At 43.7% G+C, this 27,042-nt stretch overlaps 8 protein-coding genes across 9 annotated transcripts; 5 read left to right on the top strand and 3 right to left on the bottom strand.

The window, feature by feature from the left end:
* The first annotated feature begins 2,184 nt into the window (after positions 1-2,184).
* On the top strand, positions 2,185-5,062 carry LOC116213511 (probable arabinosyltransferase ARAD1). Of its 2 annotated transcripts, none has more exons than XM_031548492.1 (3): positions 2,185-2,325; positions 2,605-3,946; positions 4,333-5,062. In XM_031548492.1, exons 2-3 carry the CDS (start codon positions 3,008-3,010, stop codon positions 4,852-4,854), a joined length of 1,461 nt encoding a protein of 486 aa, XP_031404352.1. In that variant the 5' UTR covers positions 2,185-2,325; positions 2,605-3,007; the 3' UTR covers positions 4,855-5,062. The 2 variants fall into 2 exon arrangements, with proteins under 2 accessions (XP_031404352.1, XP_031404351.1); XM_031548491.1 differs by having other exon boundaries at positions 2,203-2,465.
* A 1,228-nt stretch (positions 5,063-6,290) lies between these two features.
* On the bottom strand, positions 6,291-10,561 carry LOC116213512. The gene is made up of 8 exons (XM_031548493.1): positions 10,404-10,561; positions 9,370-9,695; positions 9,111-9,182; positions 8,781-8,842; positions 8,358-8,514; positions 8,095-8,175; positions 7,916-8,005; positions 6,291-6,882 (listed from the first exon to the last, which is right to left on the bottom strand). Exons 2-8 carry the CDS (start codon positions 9,664-9,666, stop codon positions 6,748-6,750), a joined length of 894 nt encoding a protein of 297 aa, XP_031404353.1. The 5' UTR covers positions 9,667-9,695; positions 10,404-10,561; the 3' UTR covers positions 6,291-6,747.
* Positions 10,562-12,190: 1,629 nt separating this feature from the next.
* Positions 12,191-13,837, top strand: LOC116214674 (protein EMBRYO DEFECTIVE 514). Its single transcript, XM_031550089.1, has 2 exons — positions 12,191-12,647; positions 13,298-13,837. Exons 1-2 carry the CDS (start codon positions 12,270-12,272, stop codon positions 13,604-13,606), a joined length of 687 nt encoding a protein of 228 aa, XP_031405949.1. The 5' UTR covers positions 12,191-12,269; the 3' UTR covers positions 13,607-13,837.
* Positions 13,838-15,046: 1,209 nt separating this feature from the next.
* Positions 15,047-16,237, top strand: LOC116214675 (protein RKD1-like). Its single transcript, XM_031550091.1, has 2 exons — positions 15,047-15,595; positions 15,718-16,237. Exons 1-2 carry the CDS (start codon positions 15,170-15,172, stop codon positions 15,973-15,975), a joined length of 684 nt encoding a protein of 227 aa, XP_031405951.1. The 5' UTR covers positions 15,047-15,169; the 3' UTR covers positions 15,976-16,237.
* Positions 16,238-16,305: 68 nt separating this feature from the next.
* Positions 16,306-18,284, top strand: LOC116214671 (pentatricopeptide repeat-containing protein At3g47530). The gene has a single exon (XM_031550086.1). It carries the CDS (start codon positions 16,403-16,405, stop codon positions 18,209-18,211), a length of 1,809 nt encoding a protein of 602 aa, XP_031405946.1. The 5' UTR covers positions 16,306-16,402; the 3' UTR covers positions 18,212-18,284.
* LOC116214673 (malate dehydrogenase, chloroplastic-like) lies at positions 18,281-20,645 on the bottom strand. The gene is made up of 3 exons (XM_031550088.1): positions 20,418-20,645; positions 18,500-19,879; positions 18,281-18,462 (listed from the first exon to the last, which is right to left on the bottom strand). Exon 2 carries the CDS (start codon positions 19,861-19,863, stop codon positions 18,622-18,624), a length of 1,242 nt encoding a protein of 413 aa, XP_031405948.1. The 5' UTR covers positions 19,864-19,879; positions 20,418-20,645; the 3' UTR covers positions 18,281-18,462; positions 18,500-18,621.
* A 537-nt stretch (positions 20,646-21,182) lies between these two features.
* On the bottom strand, positions 21,183-23,506 carry LOC116214672 (geranylgeranyl diphosphate reductase, chloroplastic). The gene is made up of 3 exons (XM_031550087.1): positions 22,960-23,506; positions 22,531-22,740; positions 21,183-22,100 (listed from the first exon to the last, which is right to left on the bottom strand). Exons 1-3 carry the CDS (start codon positions 23,434-23,436, stop codon positions 21,399-21,401), a joined length of 1,389 nt encoding a protein of 462 aa, XP_031405947.1. The 5' UTR covers positions 23,437-23,506; the 3' UTR covers positions 21,183-21,398.
* A 1,528-nt stretch (positions 23,507-25,034) lies between these two features.
* Positions 25,035-26,937, top strand: LOC116213053 (GDSL esterase/lipase At1g74460-like). The gene is made up of 5 exons (XM_031547858.1): positions 25,035-25,364; positions 25,446-25,576; positions 25,680-25,919; positions 26,056-26,305; positions 26,409-26,937. The coding sequence occupies exons 1-5, from the start codon at positions 25,124-25,126 to the stop codon at positions 26,639-26,641; spliced, it is 1,095 nt and encodes a 364-aa protein (XP_031403718.1). The 5' UTR covers positions 25,035-25,123; the 3' UTR covers positions 26,642-26,937.
* Positions 26,938-27,042: the final 105 nt, after the last annotated feature.

The following is a 27,042-nucleotide window of genomic DNA, read 5'->3' on the forward strand; positions in this document are numbered from 1 at the left end:
TTCAGTTGTTGTATATCTATTTTCGACCTCTTAGAACTAGACTCATTATAGTCTCGGACAAAGTCATGAAGTGAAGCCAAGTTGCAAACCATATAAAGCTGCTATGTAGAAGCAAAGCCAAGAGGGGTCTTGAACTGATACTCGGCGCAGGAGCCCTTCACAGGTCAGAACTCTATATCTAATCAATCAAACCAATTCCTAAACAAACTTGATCCTTAAATAGTTAAACCAAGCAATCATACTTTTTTGATCGGTTTAAACTGGCGATTATTAACAAAGACAATCAAATCAATTAAGTCAGGATATATGATCGGTTCAAACCAATGACTATGAAAGGGGAGCTGAGACCTGCATAAATTCGACGAAAAAGGCAAGCCACAAAAGGTCGATTGTTCAAGTGGCGATTCGACCATCAAAGAACTAAAGCTACAAACTTTTGACATGGAGGGCGGGGATACTGTTGCAGAGGAGGCAGAGAAACTGGAGATGAGAAGCTGCCACCTGAGGTGAGGACGAGGTTCAAATAGTAAGATCAATGTTGAGGGGGCCAGTCGGGTCTAGATTGATCTGGCTAAGTGGTTGGGTTGGGTCGGTCATGCACGTGCATCAAATCGGGTCGAGGATGTCGGTTTCTTCGCCACCAATCGAGAGAATGGCAGACAAATAGTAGGGATCGCCTCCAATCTAGAGCTCTGCCATAGCAAGGAGGAAACCGCCACCACAGGACTGGCCGAAAGAGGGAGATGGTGCGGGTCACTGGAAGAGAGAGAAACCCACCGCTGAGACAAAGAATAGGGAAAGGGGCTGCTGCAACCTACTAGGATGTCCTCTTCACCAACTCCTGACCACCACAGAACATGGAGATATAGTAGAAGGGTGGCATCAAAATGTAGTAGAGAGGCTCGCAAATCTCGCCACCGGGAGAAAAACGTCGAAACTATTGTGAAGGGGAACCCCAGGGCGCCTCTAAGAGCCACGAGAAAGACCAGCCCAACTCGAAGGGGCAGTAACTGACCATTCAAAGAAGAAACCAAGGCCAACGACTAGATTGGCAGCCTTAAAACCTCCATTATTGTTATGGGGAAGGAAAAATGGGGAGAGGAAGAGGAAGATTGAGAAGAGCCACCGGGATCGAAGACTTCCGGGAGGTAGAGGATGGCCAAAATTTATCGATTTCCGGACGCGCCCAACCAGAACCGGACATTCCGGTAGGAGAGCTGCTTAAGGCTTTGGAGTTTTTGTGGGGAGAAGAAGGAAGGGGAGAATAAGGTGGGAATTTCTTGCCGCCATGCTAATAAAAGAGATGAAGGCTTAATAGTATCCGAATTGTGATGGGAAGTTTCTTTTAATGGGAAGTTTCTAATGGCCTAGTTTGTATGCATTTTGTGATGGGAAGTTTCTTCTAATCGTAACTTTTGAGAGAATGGAATGTGATTGATGGCTGATGCATTTGCATCACAAGTAGAGAAAATCCCATCAAATATTTTTTTAATAATAAGAAAATACTTAAAGATATATAAAAAAAAGCAATTAAAAGTGAATGAATAGTATAGAAATAATTAATCAGGGCATGATTATTGTCATATCCAAAAGGACAACACATACTAAAGGTTCCCCCCGAAACCCACCCCTGCATGGGTGGCATGAGTTCCCAATTGCCAAAAAGGACTTGTACATGCGGTGGCACACTAAGCTAATTTGTGAGCGGTTTTATTTGCAGTTTACAATTTCGAGATTCGCTAAAAATACCTTACAAATGGAATAAGTTCATATTTGAATGAAGATTTAATCTCAATTAATAAAATGAGAATACCTCATAATTAAAAAAATAATTTTCTTTTTTGTGAATAGAAATTAAAACCTTGGTTTAAACTTAAAAAATTAAGGTTCTAAAAGTAGAACATGTACGCATACCAATATATGTACACATCATCATATCCTCATTTATAAAAATGAATAATTAGACTCGAAAAAATGTTATTTAATTTGTATTGAATAGAAAAATAATAATAAAAATCGGCCTACTCTAATATCCGGATATTCGAAAATTCAATTACATCTCGATTAATTCAATTGAGCTCATTAAAAAGTAAATATATCTCGGCATAAATTTTCTACATTCGTAAATACTTTGAACACTTTCCACCAAACAAATGCCGAGTTACTTTAACCAATCTAATTCGTACTCTTATCACCCTCCTCATTGGTTAGCAAAAACACCCTCCTCGATATTCCGGACATGGATTCTGCCTAAAGCATTACCTTTTGCACTCTGCGGATTCTGAGTTTGCCGGGGAGGACCCGTCCTGAGTCAGCTCCGATCAGGTACACCCGCCTCCGGCCTTCTTCTCCGGGAAAATTCTCGTCTGCCCAGTACGAAAGTTGCAAACTTGAAGCGACCTGCTGGGTTGATTTTGATTTTCAACAATTTTCTCTGCTCAGTTCTGTTCCTCTGCTTCTCCGAGGTGAGCCTATATGGCGTTTAACGACGGCGTTGATGTATTTGCAATGCTCAGTCTCTTACGATCAGTTGCTTTGCTAGACTAGGCGTGCTTTCTTCTGTTTGTTGCTGAACCTTCCTGTTACTCTTTCCCATATGAGCAGATTCGCCTCTTTCTCCCGGCTGTCAATTCAAGGAAGAACCTTGCTGGGGTTTGATCGGACTCAGGGTTTAAGGCTGTGTTTTCACTAGTTAAAGATGGGAAATTTCTCGGTTTCCCGTGATTATGGCGATTCATTGAGCTGTGAGCTGAATGATGAAATTTCCCAAACACTCTGCAGGGTTTAAGGCTTAACATCTCATCTGCACATAGATTCTTTTGCTGGGTTTCCAAAGTTTTGACGACTTGATTTTGTTATCATCCTGCAATAGTCGGTTCGGTTTCTTCATACTTACTCACAGTTTCCAGCTGTTATATCCTATCCTAGTGCTAATTCCCTGTGGAGTAGAATCTGAGTTGCAGGGGTTATTAGACTATCATTCCCGAATCGTTCCGACTTATTCCCAATGATGGAGAAAGGTGTGCCTCCATCGAGGTTCCTCTTCTACCTCGTGACTGTTTCTCTGTTCCTTTTCATTTTCTTCTCTTCAGCATTCCTCCTTCAATTCACTGCCTCCCCTTTCACTCCCGGAGAGGTCTTGAAGCACATTCTTATTAATACCACATCACATTACTTGAGACCTGATGCCAGTAGAGATCGAATTGAAACTCCATTGTCATTGCAAACCTATGAAAGCCTTTCTGTAGAAAGGGAGGGAGAGGGTAACGGTGATTCTGATACTAGCGAGGTCCCTGTCTGTGACCCTAATCGGGCAAAGTTACAGGTGTTCATGTATGATTTGCCCCCTGAGTTTCACTTCGGTTTGTTGGGTTGGAGAAGAAAATCTAATCGGACATGGCCATCAGTCGATAATCCTGGTGACATACCGCCGTATCCTGGCGGGTTAAACTTACAACATAGCATTGAGTATTGGCTCACTCTCGATCTCCTATCCTCAACCACTCCTGGCATCATGAGACCTTGCACTGTGGTCAGAGTTAAGAACTCAACCGAAGCGGACGTCATTTTTGTGCCGTTCTTTTCATCTTTGAGCTATAATCGGTACTCCAAGGTTCAGGGAAAGGAGAAAGTTAGTGTGGACAAGATGTTGCAGGGCAAATTGGTAGAATTCCTCAGAGGTCGCGATGAGTGGAGGAGAACCAGAGGGAAGGACCACGTAATAGTGGCCCACCACCCGAATAGTTTGTTGGACGCAAGGAAGAAACTGGGCTCAGCCACGTTTGTGCTCGCTGATTTTGGACGGTATCCCAAGGAAATTGCCAACATCGAGAAAGATATCATAGCTCCATACAAGCATGTTGTAAGGACCATTTCTTCTCGGTCGGCCTCCTTTGAGAAGCGCCCAATTCTAGCCTACTTTCAAGGAGCTATTTATCGGAAAGATGTAAGTTGCATTGCTTTGTTTTTAACTTACAGTTATATTTTTTAGGAACAACAAAATGTATCTCGGATTTTACCAATATAAGCCTATGTTTGTTAACATTTTTTTTTCATGCATGTGTACCAACTATGCCAATTGAGGCTATGATTAGATTGCAAAATGGTTGAGTAATTATCAGAATATTGTAGAAAATGAAGGCCGAGTGATCTTTCTGTCATTGTCCATCTTTTTCCCTTCCACGGGGAGTTTGAGTTCCATTGGTCAAAGCATAGACTAAAATGGAAAAACTATCTAAATTTCTAGTGATGTCTGAATTGCTAATTTTGACTTATGATCATGTAAATGTAACTTCAACATGTTTCTCCATGTTATTTCTTTTGAATTTTCAGGGGGGAGTAATCCGTCAAGAACTGTACTACCTCCTCAAAGACGAAAAAGATGTTCACTTTGCGTTCGGATCTGTAAAGGGGAATGGGGTCCACAAAGCGGGCCAGGGAATGGCGTCATCCAAGTTCTGCCTTAATATAGCAGGGGACACTCCTTCCTCGAATCGCCTCTTTGACGCAATTGTGAACCATTGCGTTCCTGTGATAATCAGTGACGAGATCGAACTCCCATTTGAGGATGTCTTAGACTACTCAGAGTTTTGTGTTTTTGTCCGGGCAGCGGATGCTGTGAAGAGAGGGTTCCTAGTGAAACTTCTCCGAGGAATTGGGAAGGACAAGTGGACGAGGATGTGGACAAGATTGAAACAAATAGTACAGCATTTTGAGTATCAGTACCCCTCGAAACCTGGGGATGCTGTGGATATGATATGGGAAGCAATTCATAGAAAGACATCGTCAATGCGAAATAAACTGCACAGGAATAAAAGGTACCGAAGATCAGAGCTCTTTGCAAAGGGTAATTGAATTGAATATTCCATAATGTGGAGCTTGAATCATTACGATTGTCAATAGGTGGGCAGCTAGGAAATTCGAGAAAGAGGCAAGTGATGATTATGACCCTTTTGTTTTCCGGTCTTGTTTCTTCTGTCAGTAGCAGACATTCCTGGAAGGATTCTTGTTAGATGCTCATACAAGGCGAAATCGATTGATGAAATTCATTTTCATTGCTGCATCATGGGCGTTATCTTACTCTTTACATTTGAAGATGATAATCGTTTTACCTCGAGAGAGCACGATATAGCTGATTCAAGCAAATCAGCAATGCTTCTTCATATACTTTGACACACTAAGGACAACTTATCTCTTCTTTTTTTTCCTTCTCTCTGTGAGAAACAATCTCTTCTACTCTGCATCAGTTAGAAGCCACCTACAAGCCTTCCCCTCTCCTTGCCACTTCTGTCTATACTAACAGCAGCTCCCAGAGCTCACCCTCAGCTTGTCAGCTTCTTGTTGTGAATGGGGTCGGGTCCTCTTCGAACTCTCCTCTTGTTGGAGAGGTTAGGATCAATCATCACCGACGGCGTAGGAGCCAAACTCTGCCTCTTCAGGGGGGCTGGGACAGTAACAAGATCCGGTCTTGGAGCAAGATCCGTGCTTGTCATTCCCGAAACGTCAGCCGGAAGGAAGAAGAATAAGACTTCAAAACAGAACAGAACCACTGCAACCTTAAAAGCAGAAGAAACCATGTCTCTGTTGTCTTCTGTATCTCTAGAGGAGCAATAGTGAGGTAGCTCTGTTGTGTCTAAATAGTGTCTGCAACTCCCCTCGGCCGAGTCTCATTCTTGTAGAAGACAAACAAACCTACAGAGTTCAGCTTTTATGGGGATTGATCTTTGGAGAGTGAGAGGGCATAAATAAAGGTTTGAGGCTCAATCATAGGGTCCTGCCATTAAAGCAGAGTAAGGCTGATTCAGAAGACTCCTCCCATATTTGAATAAAAGAGAGAGCTCAAAGCCCCCATCACCTGGTACAAGACAAGTATCTTTTCCATTCTTCAGGGGCAAATCTGTCATTTAAACTCATAGTTCTAGGAGGCCCAAAGAAGGCATTTTACCCTGTTTTAGCAGAACTTGGAATTGAATTGGTACAAGAGAGGGAAAAGAATGAGCCATTAAAAGCAGAGATGTGCGTTTAAGGCAAAGAAAAGTGAGAAAAAGATAGAACCGTTTGCTTTACGCTATTCCAAACTACTTTAGAATCCCAATCTATTCCCTCCATACAACTGAAATTGGAATCCCCTCTCTTCCAATTTTACCGAATCTCTCCAAAACTCGTATGAATTATTCGTACTGATCCAACTAATACGAAGATATAGTTGTGGTTAAAGACTCCTCTTACATCCGAGAGTACGGGATACAGTGGGGCAGCTATCTCTTAGTTTGCAAAAATGTACAACTATAGAAGAGGAAAAATGAGAATTCTTCGTTGCCTTTCGGCTAGTCCTTCATTGATACAAGCTTGAAGATTACATTTGACATACAGAGGATCCATGGAAATGGACTGCTCATGTGGCGGCATATGCCTCACATTTGACCCGTGATTCAAGCATTTAAAAACTAATCGACACACACAGTAATCTGGTAGAACAAATTATTAAGCCGAATACCCAAGTTGCCCAGCAGCATGCACTTGCTGCATAGAGACTGACGATATGATATATGTACAAACATGGAGAAAATGAAAGATTGGTAAAAAGGTTTGAAGATGTTACATTAGAGGGCGTTTCCTCTTCTCTTGAAAAGCCACAGGACATGTTCTGCCTCATTCCCACTGATGGAAGCACAAGAAAGAACTGTATATTCCTTAAACAGGCGTTGTTCGATCTCTCAATCTATGCAGACAACAGATGAATGGATATCATGACTGGAGTGGCTGAGGCTCCTGATGCTGAGGGGCCACTGCTGGTCCCGGTTCTACCGTGATGTGCAGCCCATGGTGTGGGCCCGCCTGTACCATGAAAGCAACTTCAGTTGCTGCAAGGGCCGCCGCTTCCTGGTTGAAGAGGAATTGGAAGAACATGGATGAACCAAAAGAGTAATCAATGCTCAGAAAATTCTAATAATTGTAAAGTTATAAGTTTGGAGGAAGGAGGGAGAGAGTATGCTTCCATTTCATATTCTTGAAATTTCTTTTTGTTTTATGTCAATATCAATAATCTAATTGATTGTATTTTATACTATATTACTCTTATAAAAAGGGGAAAAAAAACCTGCATCAGCTATAAAGTCTTATTAGGCTAAATAAATATTCATATTATTTTGCCTCACTTGATAATATTAAAATTTAAAAATATACAAATGAGAAAGAATTTCTCCCATTTATGATTTAATAAATCTAATAACTAAACAACAGAGGAAGTAAAGGCATTGGTCATAAGAGGAAGGAGCAAGTTTAGTGCACAAAAGGCACTAATTATTCTTCTTTTTTTTTTGTATTTTTCATAAAATATTTTCTATATCATTTTGATTATATTGAATATTATTTCCCGATAATTTTTTTTAATTTAAAGTTGAGTGAAAAGGAGAGATATGGAGTCGAGTGCCGAATTATTTTCTAACTGCATGTAATTTTGTTATTTAATTATGTGATATTATGGCCAAAAAAATTATGTTATATTAAAAATGAACATAAAAAAAAATGAACGGGAAAAAGCAAATTCATACCCTTTCTCCTCTCGGAATCACCTTTGACCTCCTAAATTTGAAATGTTCTTATGACTATGAACAAATTAAAGTGAAGGTGTGATGCCATTTGTAATATTGTTTTGAGTTATTTCAATAATATAAATAAGTCAAGTTCTAATATATTACTTGCAAATATTAAACTTATTGCATCTGAGTATCTTATAAGTTTGACAAATAGTACATATTGTAGATTTAGAAAATAATTTCATTTACGTATTAAGCAATTAATAAATAAGCTGTTGGACACACCCATGCTATGCACGGGTGTCACGCTAGTGATAATTAGGGTATAAATTCACATAGATATATGTATATATGTCTTTTGGATGCATACAACGGACCTGCCTCTGGCGTCGTCGCTGTAAGATACTTATAGCCCAGGCCATTATGTAGCAAGGAAGAAGAAAGCCCGCAGCTCGAAGCAAGAAGAGCTATAGCAAGAAGAAAAACGACAAATTAAGATGCTGGGGAAAAAGGAAAAACATGATATACCCGATATTATAATAGAACTGCTACATACAGAGAAGAAAGTGGATGCGTCGTCTTCATCATCGCCATTGTTAAGGTACAAAGCATGCCTCAACAGTAAAAGAGCCATCAACTGCCACAAATTAATAAAGGGTTAATAACTAAAATTTTGATTAGTTCTTATGTGTCTAAAATCTATCCTAATTTTTACTTTTTCGGGCCGCGATTTATTTAGTTTTCAAGTTTCAGTTGCATTATCTGATTCATTATTCGTCAAAATGAAAATTTGAAGCTGATGACAGAATTATAACTCACAATTAAAGCAGCTGAGCGACAGAATGCAGCCCCACCGGCATTGGTATCGGCATACTCATCGTAATCGGCCTCCAGCAAATGGCGCTCAGCAGCAGCCATTGCCAAGATTCGAGGGTCACGCAAGTCCAGAGGGCCTCCGTTTAATGTCCAAGCTTCACTGCAAGAGAACCCATGAAAAAAGGTGTAAATTTTAAAATTGCAAGCTCAAAGCTGATCTCAGATTGTTCTTCGTATCGAGTGATGCTTATGGTTTAAGAAACCAAACAGAAGCCCCCCATAGTACATGTATCAAGCAGATATTAGGCTGTCTTTATATGGTTCCATCAAGCCAAAGTTTATGAAGAGTTGAGCTCTTTCATGTGTCAACAAGAATTTAATAGAAAGAAGTCAAGCATACAACCACAGTATGAATCAAAGACTTACCTTATATCTATTGTAGTATCCTCAGGGGCAGGTGGTGGGGCGGTATAACCCGGTTGGTAAGGCTGAACATCAAAAAGATTAGTATCCAAAAAAGTCAGCAAATGAAATCATGTGAGAAATAAAATATTCCGACAAAAGGACCCTTTTTCTATTGATATAATGTAATAATAACCACCATCCTACGTAAAACATAGTAACCTAGAATACATACCAACATACACTTTACATAGTAATAAGAACAATATTCAGCAGAGAAATATATCATGGAATAGTACATTGCTTATTTCCATTTACAAAATTCTAAAAGCCAAGAGAGCAAAGGCTAAATACCTGATGACAGATCTCACAAGTTATATCTCCTTTCTCATTACACCAGCGCTGAACACATTTCCGATGAGCATACTAATGAAAAGGGGGGGAAGAACGGTTGTTAGTTCAGCAAAAACATTCAAGAACTCAGCCCCATGAAACAAGTATAAAATTTTCCGGAGACTTTCAAGCTGCTCTAGCATTGAACAAAGAAAATAATATTCACATCAAAATCTGTCTTATCATATCATCCCCGCAAGTATATATACAAATTATATACCTTCAAACTGCCACTGCAAGCACACGGTGTTTCCAAGTTCTTAATGCTGTCCTCTTCCTGGCAAATTCGACATTCCACATTCTGAATGAGGGGATCTTCTTCATCAGCCTCTAAGTAATCCTGATCATCACCATCAACTTCAGTTGCACTAGTTGTTGGATGATGAGGACCTTCAGAAGTAGAGGAGGAGGAAGAAGAGCCCTCTCCGGAGGGCTTCTCAGTCTCACTCGCTTGAAGTGATTGCACAGTCTCAGTGGTTATGAGCCGGTCGACACACAGAACAAGATGATCACTCATTGTTGATTGTAAGGATAGTCCCTTATACACTGAAAACAATCGTAGATGTAATGAGCCAAAAATTTACGCCAACCAACAGTAATGACCTAGAGACCTAGGCATCTTCCACAACATAATATCAGAAATATCCATCGATGACCCTGATGCATTACAAGAAGATGAATAAGGCATGAAACTGCACTGACCAGCACTTACTTCTAAATTTTAAGACCATCACAACATTCACAGGGAACAAAAACACCCTTGCGGGATTTTGGTCCAAAAAAAAGAAGATCTCTTCTTTTTGAATCATCAAAATACATTAGAACCTCAGCAACTCAAAGGACGGAAAACTCGACTTCTCACTTCCTGAAGGAAGATAATAACCACGTTGACTTTTGATAGACAGGAAGGACCGTGAAGAAACTATGTTTCCCACATAAACCTCGTCGAGATCTTATCAGGAGCTGCGCAACACGATATGAACTACATTTTCACATACATCACCATTTCCCCATTTCCCCGCCAGAAATTCACCAACTTTCACAACATAATCCAATTCAGATGCATACCCTCGATTTTTCCAGCAAAATTAGGGGGCACACGGAAAAAAACCGCACCCCAAAATCAGTTCAAAACCCTAGAGTGAGGACCCAACGTCAGGACAAGGAAGAAAAGGACCCAAATTTGGAATCAACAAAGACCCTGGTCGATGAAATGTTCACAAATCCAAGAATCAGAGGAGACGAGGCAGTTACCTGATTGTTGGCTCAAAGAGGGGTCTTCGGATTTGGTTCGAGCTTGAAGAGGAGGAGAGATGACCAGTCCTCGTTCGTTTTGAGCTTTGTTCTTGTTGAATTTCGCTTTGTATCTTTTGTTTTTTTTTTTTGGACAATTATTTTTTTTTATGGAAATTGTCGATAAAATTGACGAGGCGGCCGGTCTCTCTATATAGTTGTCGCGTTCTTGTTTGGGCCGGATTTCGGATTTAGACTCCGTAACTGTCAGTTAAGGATCAGATCAACCTTTAGCGGTTGACCGTGAGTCAACTAACGCCCGTTAAGGTAAGAGCCTCTTGCTCTTAAAAAAAAAAAAACTGAATTTCCTAAGAAAATTATGACAATAATTCATGAGGTAACTCTCATCGGTTTGTTGCCCTAATTTAACATTTCTAACAAAGGTTTGTTTTTTATTTTACTTGAAAATTTCATATAAATAACAAAAAAATATATTATCAACTTAATTTTCATTGAATAATAAAATACTTCTCGATATCAGTTAAATGACTATACTCCTCGTTTTTTTTTTGAAAATACGCAATTGGTATATTAATTATATATAAACATAGTAAATTTGGAATCAAAATTTTAAACTTTATAGCAAAATTATCTATTGGAAGATTTATTTCATGCATTTTTTGAATTGGTCAACTTTTTCTAGGTGAAGTTGGGGGCCCACTAGAGTTGATGGAGTGGAAATTACTCCCAAAGCAATCAATTCATGACTCCTTCCAAGAAGCTTTCTCTAGAGATATTTATATGGGGTCTTGGTTACCTAACGTATGTGCCAAACCAATTAACTTTTACAATAAAGGGCTAAGACCTTTTCCTTTTAGACTATTGACTATTCTCCTTTTTTAGATCAAGAAAAAAAAATTCAATAGGGAATTCTTTGCCACATATTTGCCACTTCTTTTTTAGTGCAATAGGGAAAAAAAAAAGAAAGAAGAGAGGCCATAACACTTAACCTAATGTGGCAACTTCTGTCGTTTTTTGATCATCAAGAAATTTTAGAACTACTTATAAAAAAAAAGGTCCTAGAATTAGAAGCGGTAAGTACATAATAGAACAGTTTGAGTTATATTTTTATCTTATCGTTATATATTTTTACATGGCACTCAAGTTTGAATACCTCCGTATATGTATGAACATTTTTAATAGCTACTTATGAGTCTCACTAACGTGCATTGATGTCAAAGCACTCGGATGAGAAGTTCCATACATAATGATTCCCAGCACTTCAACACTTTAGGAGAAATTACCGTCGAATCGTGCATTAGACGAGCGATTGCTCCCTGCTATTTTGTTTGCACATCATTATGGTCTTTAAGAAAGTAGTCTAAAGAGTTTTATCTTTTGAAACCCATCAAGACCGGACTCTCATCACATACTTTACAAGCCGGCTAAGGTTCATCGAAAGAAGAAGAGAAAACCGTATGATCAGCTTTATCAGGATACATTTGACCAAAGAAACCAATTATGAGGTCTTGAAGGTGAGAGGTCTTTGGGTAGGGGATGGGGATGGGGTTAGGTAGGCGCTAGCGGTAATTGTGACCTTCGGCAAGCCTATGTATTAATTAATTAAATTACTAATTAGAATGATACATCAAGGTAATCTTGGAGGAACTTGGGCCATTGGGCCGACCAAATCGAGGCCCATGTACCTTACATTGGGCCACGATGGGCCTAAAAACAAAAGTGACACCCCAGGCCCAGCTCACAATGCATCAGGCAACCTGCCCTGCAGTATAAACTCTGGCAGAGATTTCTTTCGCCGGCGAAGCTCAGCAGCGGTTTCAGTTCTAGGGTTTAAACGTTTAGTCTGTGATCAATAGGTCACCGTCAATGGCGGAGGAAGCAGCTACGGAGCTCGCCCAGACCAACCCCCGCGCCGCCGAGGGAGCCACCGCCGAAGATATGGAGCTAGTGACAGCAGGCGAGCCAGAAGACGGCGCCGCTGGGTCGGAAACCAACGGAGTCGCGAATGGCAAGCGAGCTCGGGAGGGAGAAGAAGAAGAAGAAGAAGAAGCAGGAGGAGGAGAGGAAGAGGGGGAAGGCGCCGCGAAGAAGCAGAAGGTGGAGAAGTCCGTGGAGGAGGAGCGGCTGGAGAAGGAATGTGATCGGGTCAAGCTCGGGGCGAAGGAGTTCGGTTCGCCTGTCGAGATGTACGACTACTTCTTTAATTTCCTCCACGCCTGGCCCCCGAACATCGACGTGAACAAGGTACGATGAAGCTGCTGCCCCTGTCGTGCTCAATGTTATGGTTTTTGGATTGCTGGGATGGTGAAAGGTGGTAACTTTTAGTATACGCATTATCAAGTAAGAAGAATCGAATCAAGTTCTGAAATTTTAAGGTTGATAAGCTGAAAAACACATGCATAAAACAGGAAAGTGAAGTGTTAGGGGAGTTCTTTTCCAATTGATTCTGTTAACTTCGACTTTTATTGTGCTAAATTAGGATTTCTTATGATGTCTCGCGTATTCGATTCTCTCTGTGGTGTTTTTTTCTTCAAAGACTAATGGGAAAGATGAAGATATTGTGACGAGTTTGAAGGAAACATGTATAAACAAGAAAGTGGAATGTTGAAGGGACTTGGGAGAGTTTCGATCTAACAGACTCTGCTAAATTCGATTACCATCGTGCTAAGTGATAGGAATACTTGTATTTTTCGGTATCTTCGATTCTCTCTGGGGTGGTCTTTGAGAGATTCTAATGGAAAATATGAACTTTGTTGTGACGGTTTTGTCAATTTTTGCATTTATCTATCACATGCTTTGGCAAGGGAAGGCAACAGAGGTACTAGTAGTTTGTTAAACGTCTGGTGTTTCGATGTCAGACTTCTGAGTCTCGGTTTCTGCTATTTGTATTGCAGTACGAGCACCTGATGCTCCAGGAGCTGATCAAGAAGGGTCACTCAGAACCAGAAAAGAAGATCGGCCCTGGGATTGAGGCTTTCCAAGTCCGATACCATCCCGTGTTCAAGAGCCGGTGCTTCTTTCTCATCAGGGAAGATGAGTCCGTGGATGACTTCAGCTTCAGAAAGTGCGTGGATCACATAGTTCCGCTGCCCGAGGACATGAAGGCAAAGCCTGGCCCCAACAGGGCACTGGGCGGCGGGAAAGGGAGAGGTGGAGGCGGCCGCGGCCGTGGCCGTGGACGAGGCGGTAAAGGAAGATCTTGAGCTCGTTCAGTCGAGCCATTTAAGAGTGTCCCGTTACTAAGTACACTTTGTTTAATTAAATCTCAATTATTTTTCTTCATGACTGCGTAAGTCTCGAGAATTAAAACATAGCGCGATTTGTATTGATGGATTTATGTTGAGCCCACAAAGATATTGCATGGAATTAAGGCCTGATGATCCAATACCCGAAGAAAGTAGCCCTTGTGAGTTGTGGCCCAAAATTATGGGAAATTTCTTGAATCTGAGATTTTGTTTCAGGGCATTTTAATTTCATCAATTCCATCTACTATAATCTTGTAAATTGTTCTTAATAACCCTAATTAAAGTAATTTAATAGTCTCTCATTAATCCCGCTGTTTAAGGAGGCTTTATGATGATTTATATAATATATTAAGCTACTAGGAAGCAATAAATACTTCATAAGGTAGTGGTGTGGTGAATTTGTAATTTACTGCAGAATTCAGTCCCATTTAAGTAACAATAAGCATCCTAAGTGTAACTCCTACGCCCTGAAGAAATGGCCCTAACCGCTGAAATTCAGTTATAATCATTTCGGTTGATGGACTGTCAATGCAACTTTAACCACTAAACGTAACCATCCACGGCGACTGTTCGGGTTACACGAGCGGCGAATTGGTAAAATTCTGTAAGCACTTTCTGCTCAATCCGTGGCCTGAAAGAGATGAATGCAGTTTATGACTGTTAAACGGAAAACTTTACGATGAGAACGCGATGCATGCATGAGTGAATCTCCCGATTCTTATCTTCGGCCGAGTTCGTCGATCTTCTTGGACTCAGGAAGGAAATAAATTAGATTCCTCGACAATTAATTTAATCTCGTAATAATAACATCGTAACTCTCAAATTAACACTCGATAATGAAATCAAATTAATGCCCCACCTCCACGCACACACGTCGATTATGATTCATTGCATGGCCGGTTTACTCCGACGGCCGCCACCAAACTCAATAATAATATAACTCTGCCCCTCTCTCTCTCTCTCTCTATAAATATGCAGACATTCACTTTAGGCTTCAACTTGGCTCGTCGTCATCATTCTGCCATGGCCACTCACCCAGTGCCAGTGAAGCAAGAGCCTCTGGCTGGCTACGACTACGAGGACCCGTCCATGTTCTCGATCGAGCTGTTGCCGTCGCTCAAGTTGAGGTAAAACGAGAAGGAATCTCACCAATGTTCTTGATTTTGAAAGTATATGTGAAGATTCTAAGTTGTGATTTGATGGCAGGGGAAGCGGGGGCTTTACATCTTGCTGGGATTTGCAGTGCTATCATCCGGACGGTGTTTTCTACCATGGCTTCGACGCAGGAGCAGCTTCCTCATCTTCTTCCATGGCGAGTTTGAGTTTCCTTGCTGACCAAGTTTCTTGGTACCCGCCGACAACATGGGACATTGTACCACAGCAGGAGACCCTTCCGCTTCCATTTCCAGGTATAGTTAGTTCCAGCAGACCAGAAAGCAACAGAACAGTCGGTTATTTCTGTCGTGTCTCGAACCCTTTCTCTGCCTGGTCATAACTAATTTAACTGCAGTTGCAGCGGAAATGGGAAGTGAGAGTGGAATCAATGCGAACAAGGGGATGGGAGCATTGGTCTCCGAGGAGGAAACGGGGGCTTTCTTAGGGTTCGATGAGGAGCAGTTTCTGCTGTTGCCAAGCAACGATGGAGGAACTGCCGACGAAGAAGAGGAAGAAAAGCCGAATTCGGTGGAGTGGACGTCTCCGACCTTGTTGCCATTGACAGGGGGAAAAAGTAGCGCAGCAGAGAAGCCCATCAGCAGCGGCGACAGCATCAGAACGACGATCACCCGGGAGACCATCGCTCGGTATTTCTACATGCCGATCACTGAGGCGGCCAAAGAGCTCAACATCGGGGTTACACTCTTGAAGAAGAGGTGCAGAGAGTTGGGGATCAGCAGGTGGCCCCACAGGAAGCTCATGAGCATTGAATCCTTGATCAAGAATGTTAAGGTCCCCTCTTCGGTTCACGTTCTCCTTTTATTTGTGTTTGCCAGCACACACCATGGCCGCGTTGCCTTACCACGGCATGTATTCTTGTGTCTTTGATCGCGTGGATTAGTATCGTGCAGGAGTTTGGAGGAGATGAGGGGGGACAGAAGCTGAAAGAGGCAGTAGAGATATTAGAGACGGAGAAGCAACTAATAGAACAGGCGCCCGACTTAAAGCTCGAGGACCGGACTAGAAAGTTAAGGCAGGCCTGCTTCAAGGCGAGCTACAAGAGGAGGAAGTTACACTATCAGTTGAAGCACGCTGCGGAAGGACCAGTCTCCTGTTACAGATCCGATGCAGGCATGAGCATGATTTACCTGAATACGAAACCCGCCATCTGAGAACAGTTCTCTTGATATGGTGCGACATTTAGGGCTAGCTTAGGTTAGATTAGGTGGACAGAGCGAGCTCATAGTCAGAAATATGTTAAGGACATGTGCATACAAACTCTTGTTTCCTGTTTTGGTTCGGTATGTTGGCCATGCACATTTTTTCAATCCATCATATTGCTGCGTGAACCGAATTATAAGGAACTGCAAAAAAGTATCTCGTTTGTCAATTCAAGGATGACATTGGTTCGATACGTGAAATGATACGGATGATTTGTAACATAGTCGAAAAACATCGATCGGCATTACGAACTATTGAGTTATCTATCGACCATATCGACACATCGACACGCTAGGTGACCGCTACACAGAATACAGTTCCGTGTCATGTTATAAGACAGCTTCGTACGCTCTGCTCGGATTTAAGTCTGAGCGGCAAATGAGACTGCTTTGGCGCTCATTCTTAGGCCGCCGACGCTCGCCGTGGCTACTCCTCTTCCGCCGCCGCCGCTCTTCTTCCTCAGTTTCTTGTCTCGCCGGTTCCGCAACAGCAGCGTCTCAGTTCCCGCTGAGTCTGCGGCCGCCAACTGCGGCACCGATATATCATCAAGACCTCGTCTCCCGCATAAAGTCATGCACCCACAAGACCCATCTCCTCCAAATCCACGCCCACTTGATCCGCACTCACGACCTATCACCGTCTCACTCCTTGAAGCTCTACAACACCTTGATCAGGGCCTTCTCGATGTCCGATTCGCCCGAGGAAGGGTTCCGTCTCTACCGCGAGATCCGCCGCCGGGGCATTCAGGTGGACCCGGTGTCGTCCTCATTTGCCATCAAGTGCTGCGTAAAGTTTCAATATTTATTCGGCGGCGTGCAGGTCCATGGGAGGATTTTGACCGACGGCCACCACAGGGACGGCCTCCTGCTGGCCACCCTTATGAATCTTTACTCTGCTTGCAAGAGGTTTGAGGATGGCCGCAAGGTGTTCGATGAAATTCCCTGCAGAGACACCGTCTCATGGAACGTTCTGATCTCTTGTTATGTTCGCAACAAACGGACTCGTGATGCGTTGGAGCTGTTCGATCTCATGTTGAATGCGGACCTCGGGTGCAAACCAGACCACGTAACTTGCCTGCACCTCCTTCAGGCCTGCGCCAATTTAAATGCCCTTGAATTCGGCGAGAAGGTCCATAAGTATATAGAACAGAATGGGTTTGGTGGTGCAACGAATTTGTGCCACTCTCTCATATCGATGTATTCCCGTTGTGGGAACTTGGAGAAGGCCTATGAGGTATTTGCGGGAATGCAAGGCAAAATGAACGTGGTTTCCTGGTCCGCATGGATTTCTGGGCTGGCGATGAACGGATGTGGAAGGGATGCAATCGAGGCTTTCTTTGAGATGATCCGATCAGGTGTTCCCCCCGATGATCAGACCTTTACGGGTGTTCTATCTGCCTGCAGTCACAGTGGGTTAGTGGATGAGGGGATGATGCTGTTCGAGAAGATGAGCAGAGACTTCAACTTGCTGCCCAACATACATCACTACGGGTGTATGGTCCATCTTTTGGGCAGGGCAGGATTGCTCGATCAGGCCTACGAACTGATACTCTCTATGAGAGTCAGGCCGGACTCAACTATGTGGAGAACCTTACTCAATGCTTGCAGAATCCACGGTCATGTCTCCCTTGGGGAACGAGTGGTAGAGCACTTGATAGAGCTGAAGGCTCAGGAAGCAGGGGACTATGTTCTGTTGCTGAACATGTACTCTTCGGCCGGCAACTGGGACAAGGTGACGGAAGTTAGGCAGTTCATGAAGGAGAGAGGAATCCAGACAACTCCAGGTTCGAGCACGATCGAGTTCGCAGGAGTCGTGCACGAGTTCACTGTGGATGATATCTCTCATCCCAGGCATCCCGAAGTTTATGCTGCACTAGATGAGATTGGGCAGCAGCTGAGGATTGCTGGATATGTTCCTGAGATCTCGTCGGAACTGCATAATCTGAGTGTGGATGAGAAAGGGTATCATCTCTCTTACCACAGCGAGAAGTTGGCCATTGCTTTTGGAGTTCTCATGACTCCTCCTGGGAAAACAGTTAGGATAGCTAACAATGTCCGGATCTGTGTCGACTGCCACAACTTTGCAAAGGTGCTGTCGAGTGCTTACAACAGAGAAGTAGTGATTCGGGATCGGTCTAGGTTTCATCATTTCAGAGGAGGAGTTTGCTCCTGTGAGGACTATTGGTAGAGGTGCCTTCAGGAAGACAATAATATATTGCTTGACAACTAAAGAGAGAACAAATCCAAATCCCTTGTCTGAAGTAATACTATCTTCGATCTTTGCTTCGCCATCATAAATCTCCGAGCATATACACGAGAAGAAAATTTTATCGATGTGAAACTGAAACACCAGGCATAATAAATTCTAGATTAAAATCCCAAGCGCCTCAAAAAGTTCAAACAAAAGGGAGAAATATTGAAAGCTCTCTTCTACAAAAAGGGGGGGGGGGGGGGGGGGGGGGGGGGGGGGGGGGGGGGGGGGGGAAGAAACACAGATCCAATGGTTAGTCCGCATCAAAACAGCCAACTCGCATGATTTCTTCCAAGCACTTATTGTCATATGACTTGGAGCCTCCAGTATACCTGACGAACTCGATCTTAGGCAGCAACAGCTTGTTTCTGAACAAAAGTGACACCTTTCTCTATGCTGGCCTTTAGTTCGGGTTTAAGCGCATCGAGGGCTTTCTGCTCATACTCAGTCAAGCCCTGGAGGTCCGATGAGATGAGAGCTTCAACCCCTTTGTTACTGAGCTTCACCCGCGATGCAAAGAATGGGAGGTCGGTCAGATCTGACTGAACATAAGAGCACTCATAGACATCTCCATCTCCATCCAAAGCCCTCAAAGAAGACTCCACAAATCGCGCCGCCGCGTACGCCATGGATAGCGTGGCAGAACCTGCGCCAGCCTTCGCCTCCACAACCTCAGTACCGGCATTCTGGATCCTCACAGTCAGCTCCTGAATCTCTTCATCAGTGAAACTCACTGAGGGCCTTGTCTTCGACAGTAGGGGCAGGATAGTAATTCCAGCATGTCCACCAACCACTGGCACGTCCACGTCGATCAGTTTCAAGTTCTTCTTCTGGGCAACGAATGTGTTTGCTCTCACAACATCAAGGGTTGTGACCCCAAAGAGCTTCTTCGGGTCATAAACACCCTTCTGCTTCAGAACCTCTGCAGCGATTGGGACTGTGGAGTTGACAGGGTTGCTGATCATGTGGATGAAGGCTTCTGGGCAGTTATCGGCGACAGCCTCGACCAAGCTCTTGACGATATTAGCATTGATATTGAAAAGATCATCACGAGTCATCCCAGGCTTCCTTGGAACTCCAGCAGGAATGACCACTACGTCTACTCCTTTCAGGGAGCTCGCTAGCTCGGAGGTTCCAGTGAAGTCGACTACTTGAGAGGGAGTGTTGCAGTGGCTGAGATCAGCAGCAACCCCCTTCACATTTGCAATATCATAGAGGTGAAGAGTGGAGACTAGCGGAGACATCTTGATAAGGAGAGCAAGAGGCTGGCCTATTCCTCCAGCAGCTCCGAGGATAGCCACTTTGAAGGAAGCTTGGGGCTGGAGATGATAGTGAGAGCTCCGGCCTTGCTGCTTTTGGGCTCTTAGAGCAAAGGAGCTCCTAAGAGCAGAGTTACTCTCCTTTCCCAAGAACGACGACTCCGCTTCACAGTTCACAGAACCCGCCGCTTTGAGGCCACTGAACCTCGTGAACGAGGTCAGGTTGGTGAGCTTAACACCCATGGACTTTGGTTGTTGGAGGGCTGCAGCTTTTGGGCCGAAGGAGACAGTTGACCCGATAGACAGGGTTGCAGCTGACGTCGCTGCCATCTTATTCCCTGCCAAACTGACGTTTCAAACGAATGTAGTTTCAGATCAGAAGCTTCGTTACAACAATAATTGTGTAATTGCTCAGCATGCCAATACAATTCTTCGGATAAAACCAACAATAAAAAGGTCAAACAACCATTTCTCGAGAACTTCGAATGGCCCGTCCCAACCGGAAACTAAATGGCCCTCAGCTTAGCAACTCAAATCAATATTCATTTAGGTTGGATACCATCATTTGCCCCATGGTTTCACGAGATATCCAAACAAGTGCACGCCGAAACACATTAAACTCTCATAGCTATTGAAGCCGAATCCTCAGAATCAAATCCAACAATCAAGAACGTGCTGCCGTCATTGCCATCACAATCAGAACAATGCTTAAACCCCAGTCAGATCTAAACACAGTCTAAAGCACCCATCGAGCTCTAGATAAGAGCAAATTTATCCCAAAAGCTCAACAAACACCGCAACCCAAAAACAATCAAATCATCTTCCATCAAACCGAAGCCAAAATATGTATCTTGAAACAGCACAAAGAAGCCGTCATCACTCACAGCGCGGTTGGCAGAAGGCGAAAGATCAGATTCTGAGCGACACCCAGAAACGGAAATGGAGTTCTGAGGGAGAAGGAAGAGTGCCCAGAACTTCAGGAGCGAGCTGGTGCGGTGGCTCACCTGAGATAGGTTTTGCTTGGGTCTGTTGCGCTGTACGTGACTCACTGTCTCCACCTCTGCTGAGCTGAGCCCTCCTCCTCCTCGAGCAGATCTTTCTGCGTACCGAATACACCGCCCAGGTCTAAAGAATCTTCCTCGAAGTTTCATAAATTTCCCGTTTGGCCCCTCCCATTTTGAATTGATACGATGCACCCCCTGAACTTTTAAGTCTGAGGAAAAAGAGAAACGTTCTTTTCACTTTGATAGGACTACTCGGTGTCACCGTCTTTATTACCAATTTAGCGCTGGTCACAAGATGCTCGAGATGGATTCTGGAATCCATACGTTGCATGTATAATCCACTAATTGAGAGAAAGTAAATCCATTTCTGTATATATAATATACTCATAGAAAATATAGTCCGCCAACTGCATTATATTTCAAAGAAAAACAACATTTGACAATTATCAATTTAATCAAATGACAAGCCATCAAATCAATCGATTTTTCAAGTCGAGCTGATTGTCCTTATTTACATCATTCGACGTGGTTATAGTTTAGACCCGTCGAATCAAGAATGAGACCGGAATGGCTTCAAATTGATCCAACGGATGGCAGGACCCGATGATCACTATGAGTGGGCCTTTCTCTTTGGGAGAAATGATGTACATAATTTGATGCTTAGATATTGCTATGTCATGACAGAACCGATGCAGAAATATTGCCCAGAGGAACAAACTATCTTTTAGTGCATGAATTACAAACTACATCTCTCTTTTGATGCATCAACAACATCGCTTCGAATCAATCTCGTACAGGCGAGAAGGAAACACGATTTAAACAGATCCTCAGCACAAAAGAGGTTACGCGCTATTTTCACTTCTATGAGCTAAGCTTCTCCATCTCCCTCCTCAGGGCATTTGCCCTCACCAAGCTCCCGATCGTATTAACAGCCAGCTTCAGATCCTCCAATGGGTTCCCAGGTACGACCGTCTTGTACAAGTAACTGTCGAATGTCATCTTCTGCACATACTCATCCGCACACATTTCCACGAACGCTTCCCTTGCGGGGTTCGATCGGTAAAAAACCTTCTGGAGAAGGTCAAGCACCTTATAAGTGGGCCAGTAGGTCTTGTCCCACTTCTCCAAGTACTTCCTCAGGTCGCTCTCCTCCACCATCCTCTTCCCATTCTCTGATCCTTCCACGACCGCCTCAGCACACATCCTCCCACTCTTGGCCGCGAAGTAGATCCCTTCCCCAGAGCATTTGGTCACATACCCAGCAGCGTCCCCAACCAGGGCCACCCGTCCCGAAAGTCGACGAGGCCGGGGGTGTTCTGGGATGGGGTGGGCCTCCACTCGGATGATCTGTCCACCCATGATCTTGTCCCTGGCGCGGTTTCGTGTAGCTAGTTGGAACTTCTTGATGTCGCCCTTGTGGGTTACTGTGCCCGTCCCCACAGCCACGTGGTCACACTTCGGGAAGACCCAGCCATAGAAGTCGGGGGAGACGTCGTCCCCTACATACATCTCAGCAAGGTTCTCGTAGTAGGCCATCTTATCCTCTGGGATCCTCACTCTTTCCTGGTAATATCATAACCACAGATTCAACGAAATTAGTCAAAACTTAGATGACTCACCTCAAGAAAGTTTTACGAACATTAACCTAGAGAAGACATTCACAACGGAAAACACAAGATTCGATTTAAGCATACATAAAAACCCAAAACTAACAGTATACGGTTCGAGTCATGCAAATAGTTTCTACAGGCCAAATCTTTAACTTTAGATCAGGAACGGAGTATGAGTGGCTTCTAAGAGTTTGTGGTGATGTTTCTAGCACGTGATGCACCTTACGCGATAATTTGCATATTCTTTAACCCTGGGAAGATCAAGGAAGCATATTTAAAACCGAGCAATAGATAAAAAATATCGAAGCAAATGCTCGTCCATATACCGAACCAGCCAGCAAAGATTCAAACTTTAGCAAATAATAACTAAAAAGAGCTAGTACCTGAAATGCAATAGCATATTCATAATCCCCAGAGCCGATGGACTTCGCGACCCTAGAGTTCGCCCCATCGGCCCCAATCACAGCATCAACTTCCAATGTCTTCTTCTCGCCGACCCCACCTTTAGTCCCGTTGTACTCGGTGTAATGCAGCAAGTACGGTGCATTGCGGTCTCCCGGTAAGTCCATTTTCAGGAACAGTCCATTAATCACCTTCAATTGTCGCCGGAAAAGAAGATACAACAGGTAATCACTTCAGCTAACCATTTTGCCTTCAAGCATCGTTCTATCAAGATTCAATCTCGATGTGCCTCAGATATAATGACCCAATTTAAAAAGTTAAGAGCAGAATTCGGAAATTGCTTTGAACGACAATTGCATGCAGCTCGAGGGGAACGAAATGAAGCCGATAATGTCGGATTTTCGGCTAACCTTAGCTCCATTCTCGGCTGCCCTGTCTCTGAGGTAAGCATCGAGGATCTCCCTCCTCACCATCCCGATATACTCATGCGGCTTCAGGGTCCGCCCGATATCGACCGCCACGTTCGACGGAGAAATCATCTTCATCTTCGTCACTTTACGGTCGATAATGTCGAGCGGCAGGTCGAACTCCCCGACCATGCAGAGTGGGATGGCGCCACCACAGGGCTTGCAGTTATCGAGCTTCCGCTCAATGAGGAAGGTCTCCACGCCACCCTTCGCCAGTGTCTCCGCCGCCGAGCCCCCGGCGGGGCCGCCCCCGATTACCGCCACCCGGAGGTTGCGGTTGCCTAGCTTCGGGCTGGTCTTGGAAGCGACTATGCGGGCCTTCTGGAAGTGGGTCTTTGTGGGCCTCTGGACGGCGAAATGGGGGGTCTTTTCGGAGCTCTGCCGGAGTCCGGTGAAGGTCTTGAGGGCAATTGAGGCCATTTTCTCAGGTAGAGATAGAGAGAAGGGGGGCACAGAGGACTGAGCAGAGTCGTGAAGAAGATGAAGGCTTATGGGCTTTGCAGTGTCCTTTTTTTTTTTTGAGGAGGATATGGTTTTGGGTTATGAAGGGAGATTGGCCGTTGGATCGATAGAATGGACGGTACAGATCTTATTTGGATAATGGGATAGATTTCCTGTTGGGGTCATGTGCTTAAGCGTACTGTAGTAAAACTGGTCATTTTACAAATGGAGGGAGTGGCTGACATTGTGCCACGAGGCCGAATGTCATTGGATTGTTTTTTTTGTCCTATGAATCCAGCATGCAGCCAATGGGATTTTTTTTTTTGGGTGTTTTTGCTCGAAAGGTATTCATTCATTGGAGGAAAAGATCGGAATACATCATCATCGCCCCTTAACATCTCCATCTCTAACAAAAACAGATGCAGGGAGATCAGAGATGTTAACCGGCCCAAAATGATCCGACGCAGCTGCTCATGAAGTTAAATATGAAAGTTCTAAGATTTAGGACAGAAAGATACAATCCAATGATAAAAAAAAAAAAAAGAAGAATAAACAGTCACTACCTAAATCGATAAGCGAAGCAATGGGATTTTTGTGCTTTAATTTCAGGCTTCAATAAATCTGCAAAAAAAAATACGGTATCATCGATTTGATGAAAGAAATGAGATCTTTTTTGCGCTGAGAAAATCTTCCATGTATGGGGTGATGCACATCTCAAGTCATAAATTCACTAGGTTCCCTCCTATAAGAATCGCGAGTTCGTCGGGGGTCCCGGTTCTTCGATGCTGCTGATTTGCAACTATAAATGATGTAATATTGGGACTTTTTGGAGGAAAATATTTCGATACTCAAGTTAAGACTGGGTCACAAAATAACAATTGGCAGTTCACGGACATGTAGAGCAAGTAATTGAGTTTCCTGTGAAATACCGACTGCCTGCTATACTGTGGTCAGAGTGAATGAGATGATTACTTGACTTATATAGTATATGCTCCGAGTTCGACATGGCCTTATTTGCCCGACCGGCCTGAGACTTCTCTGGAGCCTGCTTGAGCCTCCTCTTTGAAGCTCAGCCCAAATTCAGGATGATTATATGGTTCTTCAATATATAAAACGCAGAAGATAAAAAGCGATCATTGTATTACCATTTTGAGAGGACTATATTCTGACCAAACAACAGAACTGATGTGGTAAGTGGGTTTACTCATTCATATTTATTTACGGTCTCGAATTCAAACCTTATTCGGAATTTAATAATACAATACTTCCCAAGTGGGTATGGTTGCTCAACACAATGGAAACAGATTTCCCAGCTCAATTAAACTACGGAGTCCTACCATGTGTATTAAAATTGCAAAAATGAACTGAACTACAGAAGTATACAGCTCAAGAATTTGTTTGAAATCTGCAGAAAAAAGTCATTTGAGGACATTATTATTAGTGGCTAAAGGACAAAGTAGTTGCAGTTTGGTTGTAATCAGATGGTTTGGTGCATCAGATTTTCCACTAAACTCCCTTAAAATATAACAAAAAGACACCATTTTCATGGATTCCTATGTTGTCTTCCTACTGACTCTGCCCTGTGAAAATCCTTGAAATCCTTAAATTTCATTTGCTTCGCCTGTGAAGGTCTCACTGGAGCACACATTTGCTTCCGAGCAAAACAATGACGCTGAGATCCGCAGGAGCGCTTTTCTTGATCGCTTTGGTGTTTGGGGTCGCCATTGACTGGTCCCACTGCAAGGTCGTGCAGTTCATATTTGGGGACTCGCTCTCGGACGTCGGGAACAACCAGTACCTCTCCAAGAGCCTCGCCAAGGCGAACCTGCCTTGGTACGGTATCGACTTTGGCAGTGGAGTGCCGAATGGAAGGTTCTGCAATGGCCGCACCGTTGCAGATATAATAGGTATAGTCTTTCTTGTGATACTATTAGTCCTCAGTCGTTTCAGCGATCTATCTCATTCTATAATAACGGGGCCAATTTCAGGTGACACCATGGGCCTCCCGAGGCCGCCAGCACTTTTGGATCCGTCGCTGAATGAGGATACGATACTGGAAAATGGAGTTAATTTCGCTTCTGGAGGTGGCGGCATATTGAACGAGACGGCCACTTACTTTGTTAGTGGCAGTTTGGAACAACTCTTTAACGAATGTTGAGCACGAGATTGTTTAGTCCCCAAGAAACTGACTGACCGAGTCATTTCTTGCTGCTATTCTGCAGATTCAGAGATTTTCTCTGTACAGACAAATCGAGCTGTTCATAGGGACACAGGAGCTCATTAGGGAGAAGCTCGGAGCTAAGGCGGCAGATAAATTCTTCCAGGAATCTCTTTATGTGGTTGCACTGGGCAGCAACGACTTCATCAACAATTTCCTCATGCCGGTGTCAGGTGACTCATGGACGTATAGCGATGACAGTTTCGTCACATATCTAGTGCAAACTCTTCAAGCGCAGATCACAGTAAGGCCCTCCGAGTTGTCTCAATTCTATCCATCTGTCTTCTTGTCGAAAATATCAGAACGGGAACTCGCAATTTAGAGTTTATATTCCTGTCAAAGTTTGGTCTAAATAGGCACGAATGCATTGTGGGTTGCAGCTACTGCATAGCTTGGGGGCAAGACAATTGCTGGTGTTCGGGCTGGGGCCAATGGGCTGCATACCGCTCCAGCGGGTCCTGAGTACAAACGGCGAATGTCGTGACAGAGCCAACAAGCTGGCTCTGAGCTTCAACCAGGTCGCCAGCCAAATGGTCGATGACTTGACAAGCAGCCTCCCGAATGCCAGCTTTCGATTTGGCGATGCCTACAATGTTGTTGATGACCTCATCAAGAATCCATCCAAATACGGTAATCTGAAGGACAAATCTTGAACACTGGTGGTGGGCACCGTACAATTTACTAGGTGTAAACGCCACTGATTCTTATTTATCTTCCGCAATTGCTTGAGCAGGTTTCACCAACTCCGACTCGCCGTGCTGCTCCTTCGGGCGGATCCGGCCAGCCCTAACATGCATCCCAGCGTCGAGGCTCTGCAAGGACCGGAGCAAGTACGTATTTTGGGATGAATACCATCCCAGCGACAGCGCCAATCAGCTGATCGCCAATGAGATGATCAGGAAGATGGGATTCTCTCGGCCCAACCTGAGTCCAGCTCCTTCAATGGCTCCTGCGCCCGAAAGTTAGAAATGTTTCTCTGCTTCCTAGAACATGTCAAAGACTCAATACTTCCCATCCCGGTTTCTTAGAATGTTCAGTTCAGGTTATTGCTTCGTCCCCATTGCTTCAGGAATCGAATGATCTCTGATGATCTCTAAGCTTCTGAAAATGATGTAATGGTGATGAGACCACCGAACATGATCGATCAAAGTTAGGAAATTTCCATGAAACAGTAGTTTAATAGAGAAAACATGGATCTTTCTTAGTGTATGACTTCTCAGATCAGAAAACTTGTTCTTTCTAATAGTATCTTGGATAGATTATTCCGGGTCTCGTCCCAATTGGCAAGGTAATAGCTCAAACACCACGATCAAGAGACGCCAAATCGAGCAGCTTCGGTTTGTGATTGCCCCCACACCCGGACAACC

This window comes from Punica granatum, chromosome 7 (assembly GCF_007655135.1).
Source record: "Punica granatum isolate Tunisia-2019 chromosome 7, ASM765513v2, whole genome shotgun sequence".
In the NCBI taxonomy this organism is placed as follows: domain Eukaryota; kingdom Viridiplantae; phylum Streptophyta; class Magnoliopsida; order Myrtales; family Lythraceae; genus Punica; species Punica granatum.

Bases quoted from the DNA above. Each gene is read 5' to 3' on its own strand.
- LOC116213511 (XM_031548492.1), top strand. From the start codon at position 3,008: ATGATGGAGAAAGGTGTGCCTCCATCGAGGTTCCTCTTCTACCTCGTG. The intron at 3,947-4,332 runs GTAAGTTGCATT...TTGAATTTTCAG, and splicing joins GAGCTATTTATCGGAAAGAT to GGGGGAGTAATCCGTCAAGA.
- LOC116213512 (XM_031548493.1), bottom strand. From the start codon at position 9,666: ATGAGTGATCATCTTGTTCTGTGTGTCGACCGGCTCATAACCACTGAG. The intron at 8,006-8,094 runs GTATGTAGCAGT...TTCTTGCTATAG, and splicing joins ACGCATCCACTTTCTTCTCT to CTCTTCTTGCTTCGAGCTGC. The intron at 6,883-7,915 runs GTCCGTTGTATG...CTCTTCAACCAG, and splicing joins AGCGACGACGCCAGAGGCAG to GAAGCGGCGGCCCTTGCAGC.
- LOC116214674 (XM_031550089.1), top strand. From the start codon at position 12,270: ATGGCGGAGGAAGCAGCTACGGAGCTCGCCCAGACCAACCCCCGCGCC. The intron at 12,648-13,297 runs GTACGATGAAGC...TTTGTATTGCAG, and splicing joins CGAACATCGACGTGAACAAG to TACGAGCACCTGATGCTCCA.
- LOC116214675 (XM_031550091.1), top strand. From the start codon at position 15,170: ATGGGAAGTGAGAGTGGAATCAATGCGAACAAGGGGATGGGAGCATTG. The intron at 15,596-15,717 runs GTCCCCTCTTCG...ATCGTGCAGGAG, and splicing joins CCTTGATCAAGAATGTTAAG to TTTGGAGGAGATGAGGGGGG.
- LOC116214671 (XM_031550086.1), top strand. From the start codon at position 16,403: ATGAGACTGCTTTGGCGCTCATTCTTAGGCCGCCGACGCTCGCCGTGG.
- LOC116214673 (XM_031550088.1), bottom strand. From the start codon at position 19,863: ATGGCAGCGACGTCAGCTGCAACCCTGTCTATCGGGTCAACTGTCTCC.
- LOC116214672 (XM_031550087.1), bottom strand. From the start codon at position 23,436: ATGGCCTCAATTGCCCTCAAGACCTTCACCGGACTCCGGCAGAGCTCC. The intron at 22,741-22,959 runs GTTAGCCGAAAA...CGACAATTGAAG, and splicing joins CAGCCGAGAATGGAGCTAAG to GTGATTAATGGACTGTTCCT. The intron at 22,101-22,530 runs GTACTAGCTCTT...TGATATTACCAG, and splicing joins AATATGCTATTGCATTTCAG to GAAAGAGTGAGGATCCCAGA.
- LOC116213053 (XM_031547858.1), top strand. From the start codon at position 25,124: ATGACGCTGAGATCCGCAGGAGCGCTTTTCTTGATCGCTTTGGTGTTT. The intron at 25,577-25,679 runs GTTAGTGGCAGT...GCTATTCTGCAG, and splicing joins ACGAGACGGCCACTTACTTT to ATTCAGAGATTTTCTCTGTA. The intron at 26,306-26,408 runs GTAATCTGAAGG...TTGCTTGAGCAG, and splicing joins CAAGAATCCATCCAAATACG to GTTTCACCAACTCCGACTCG.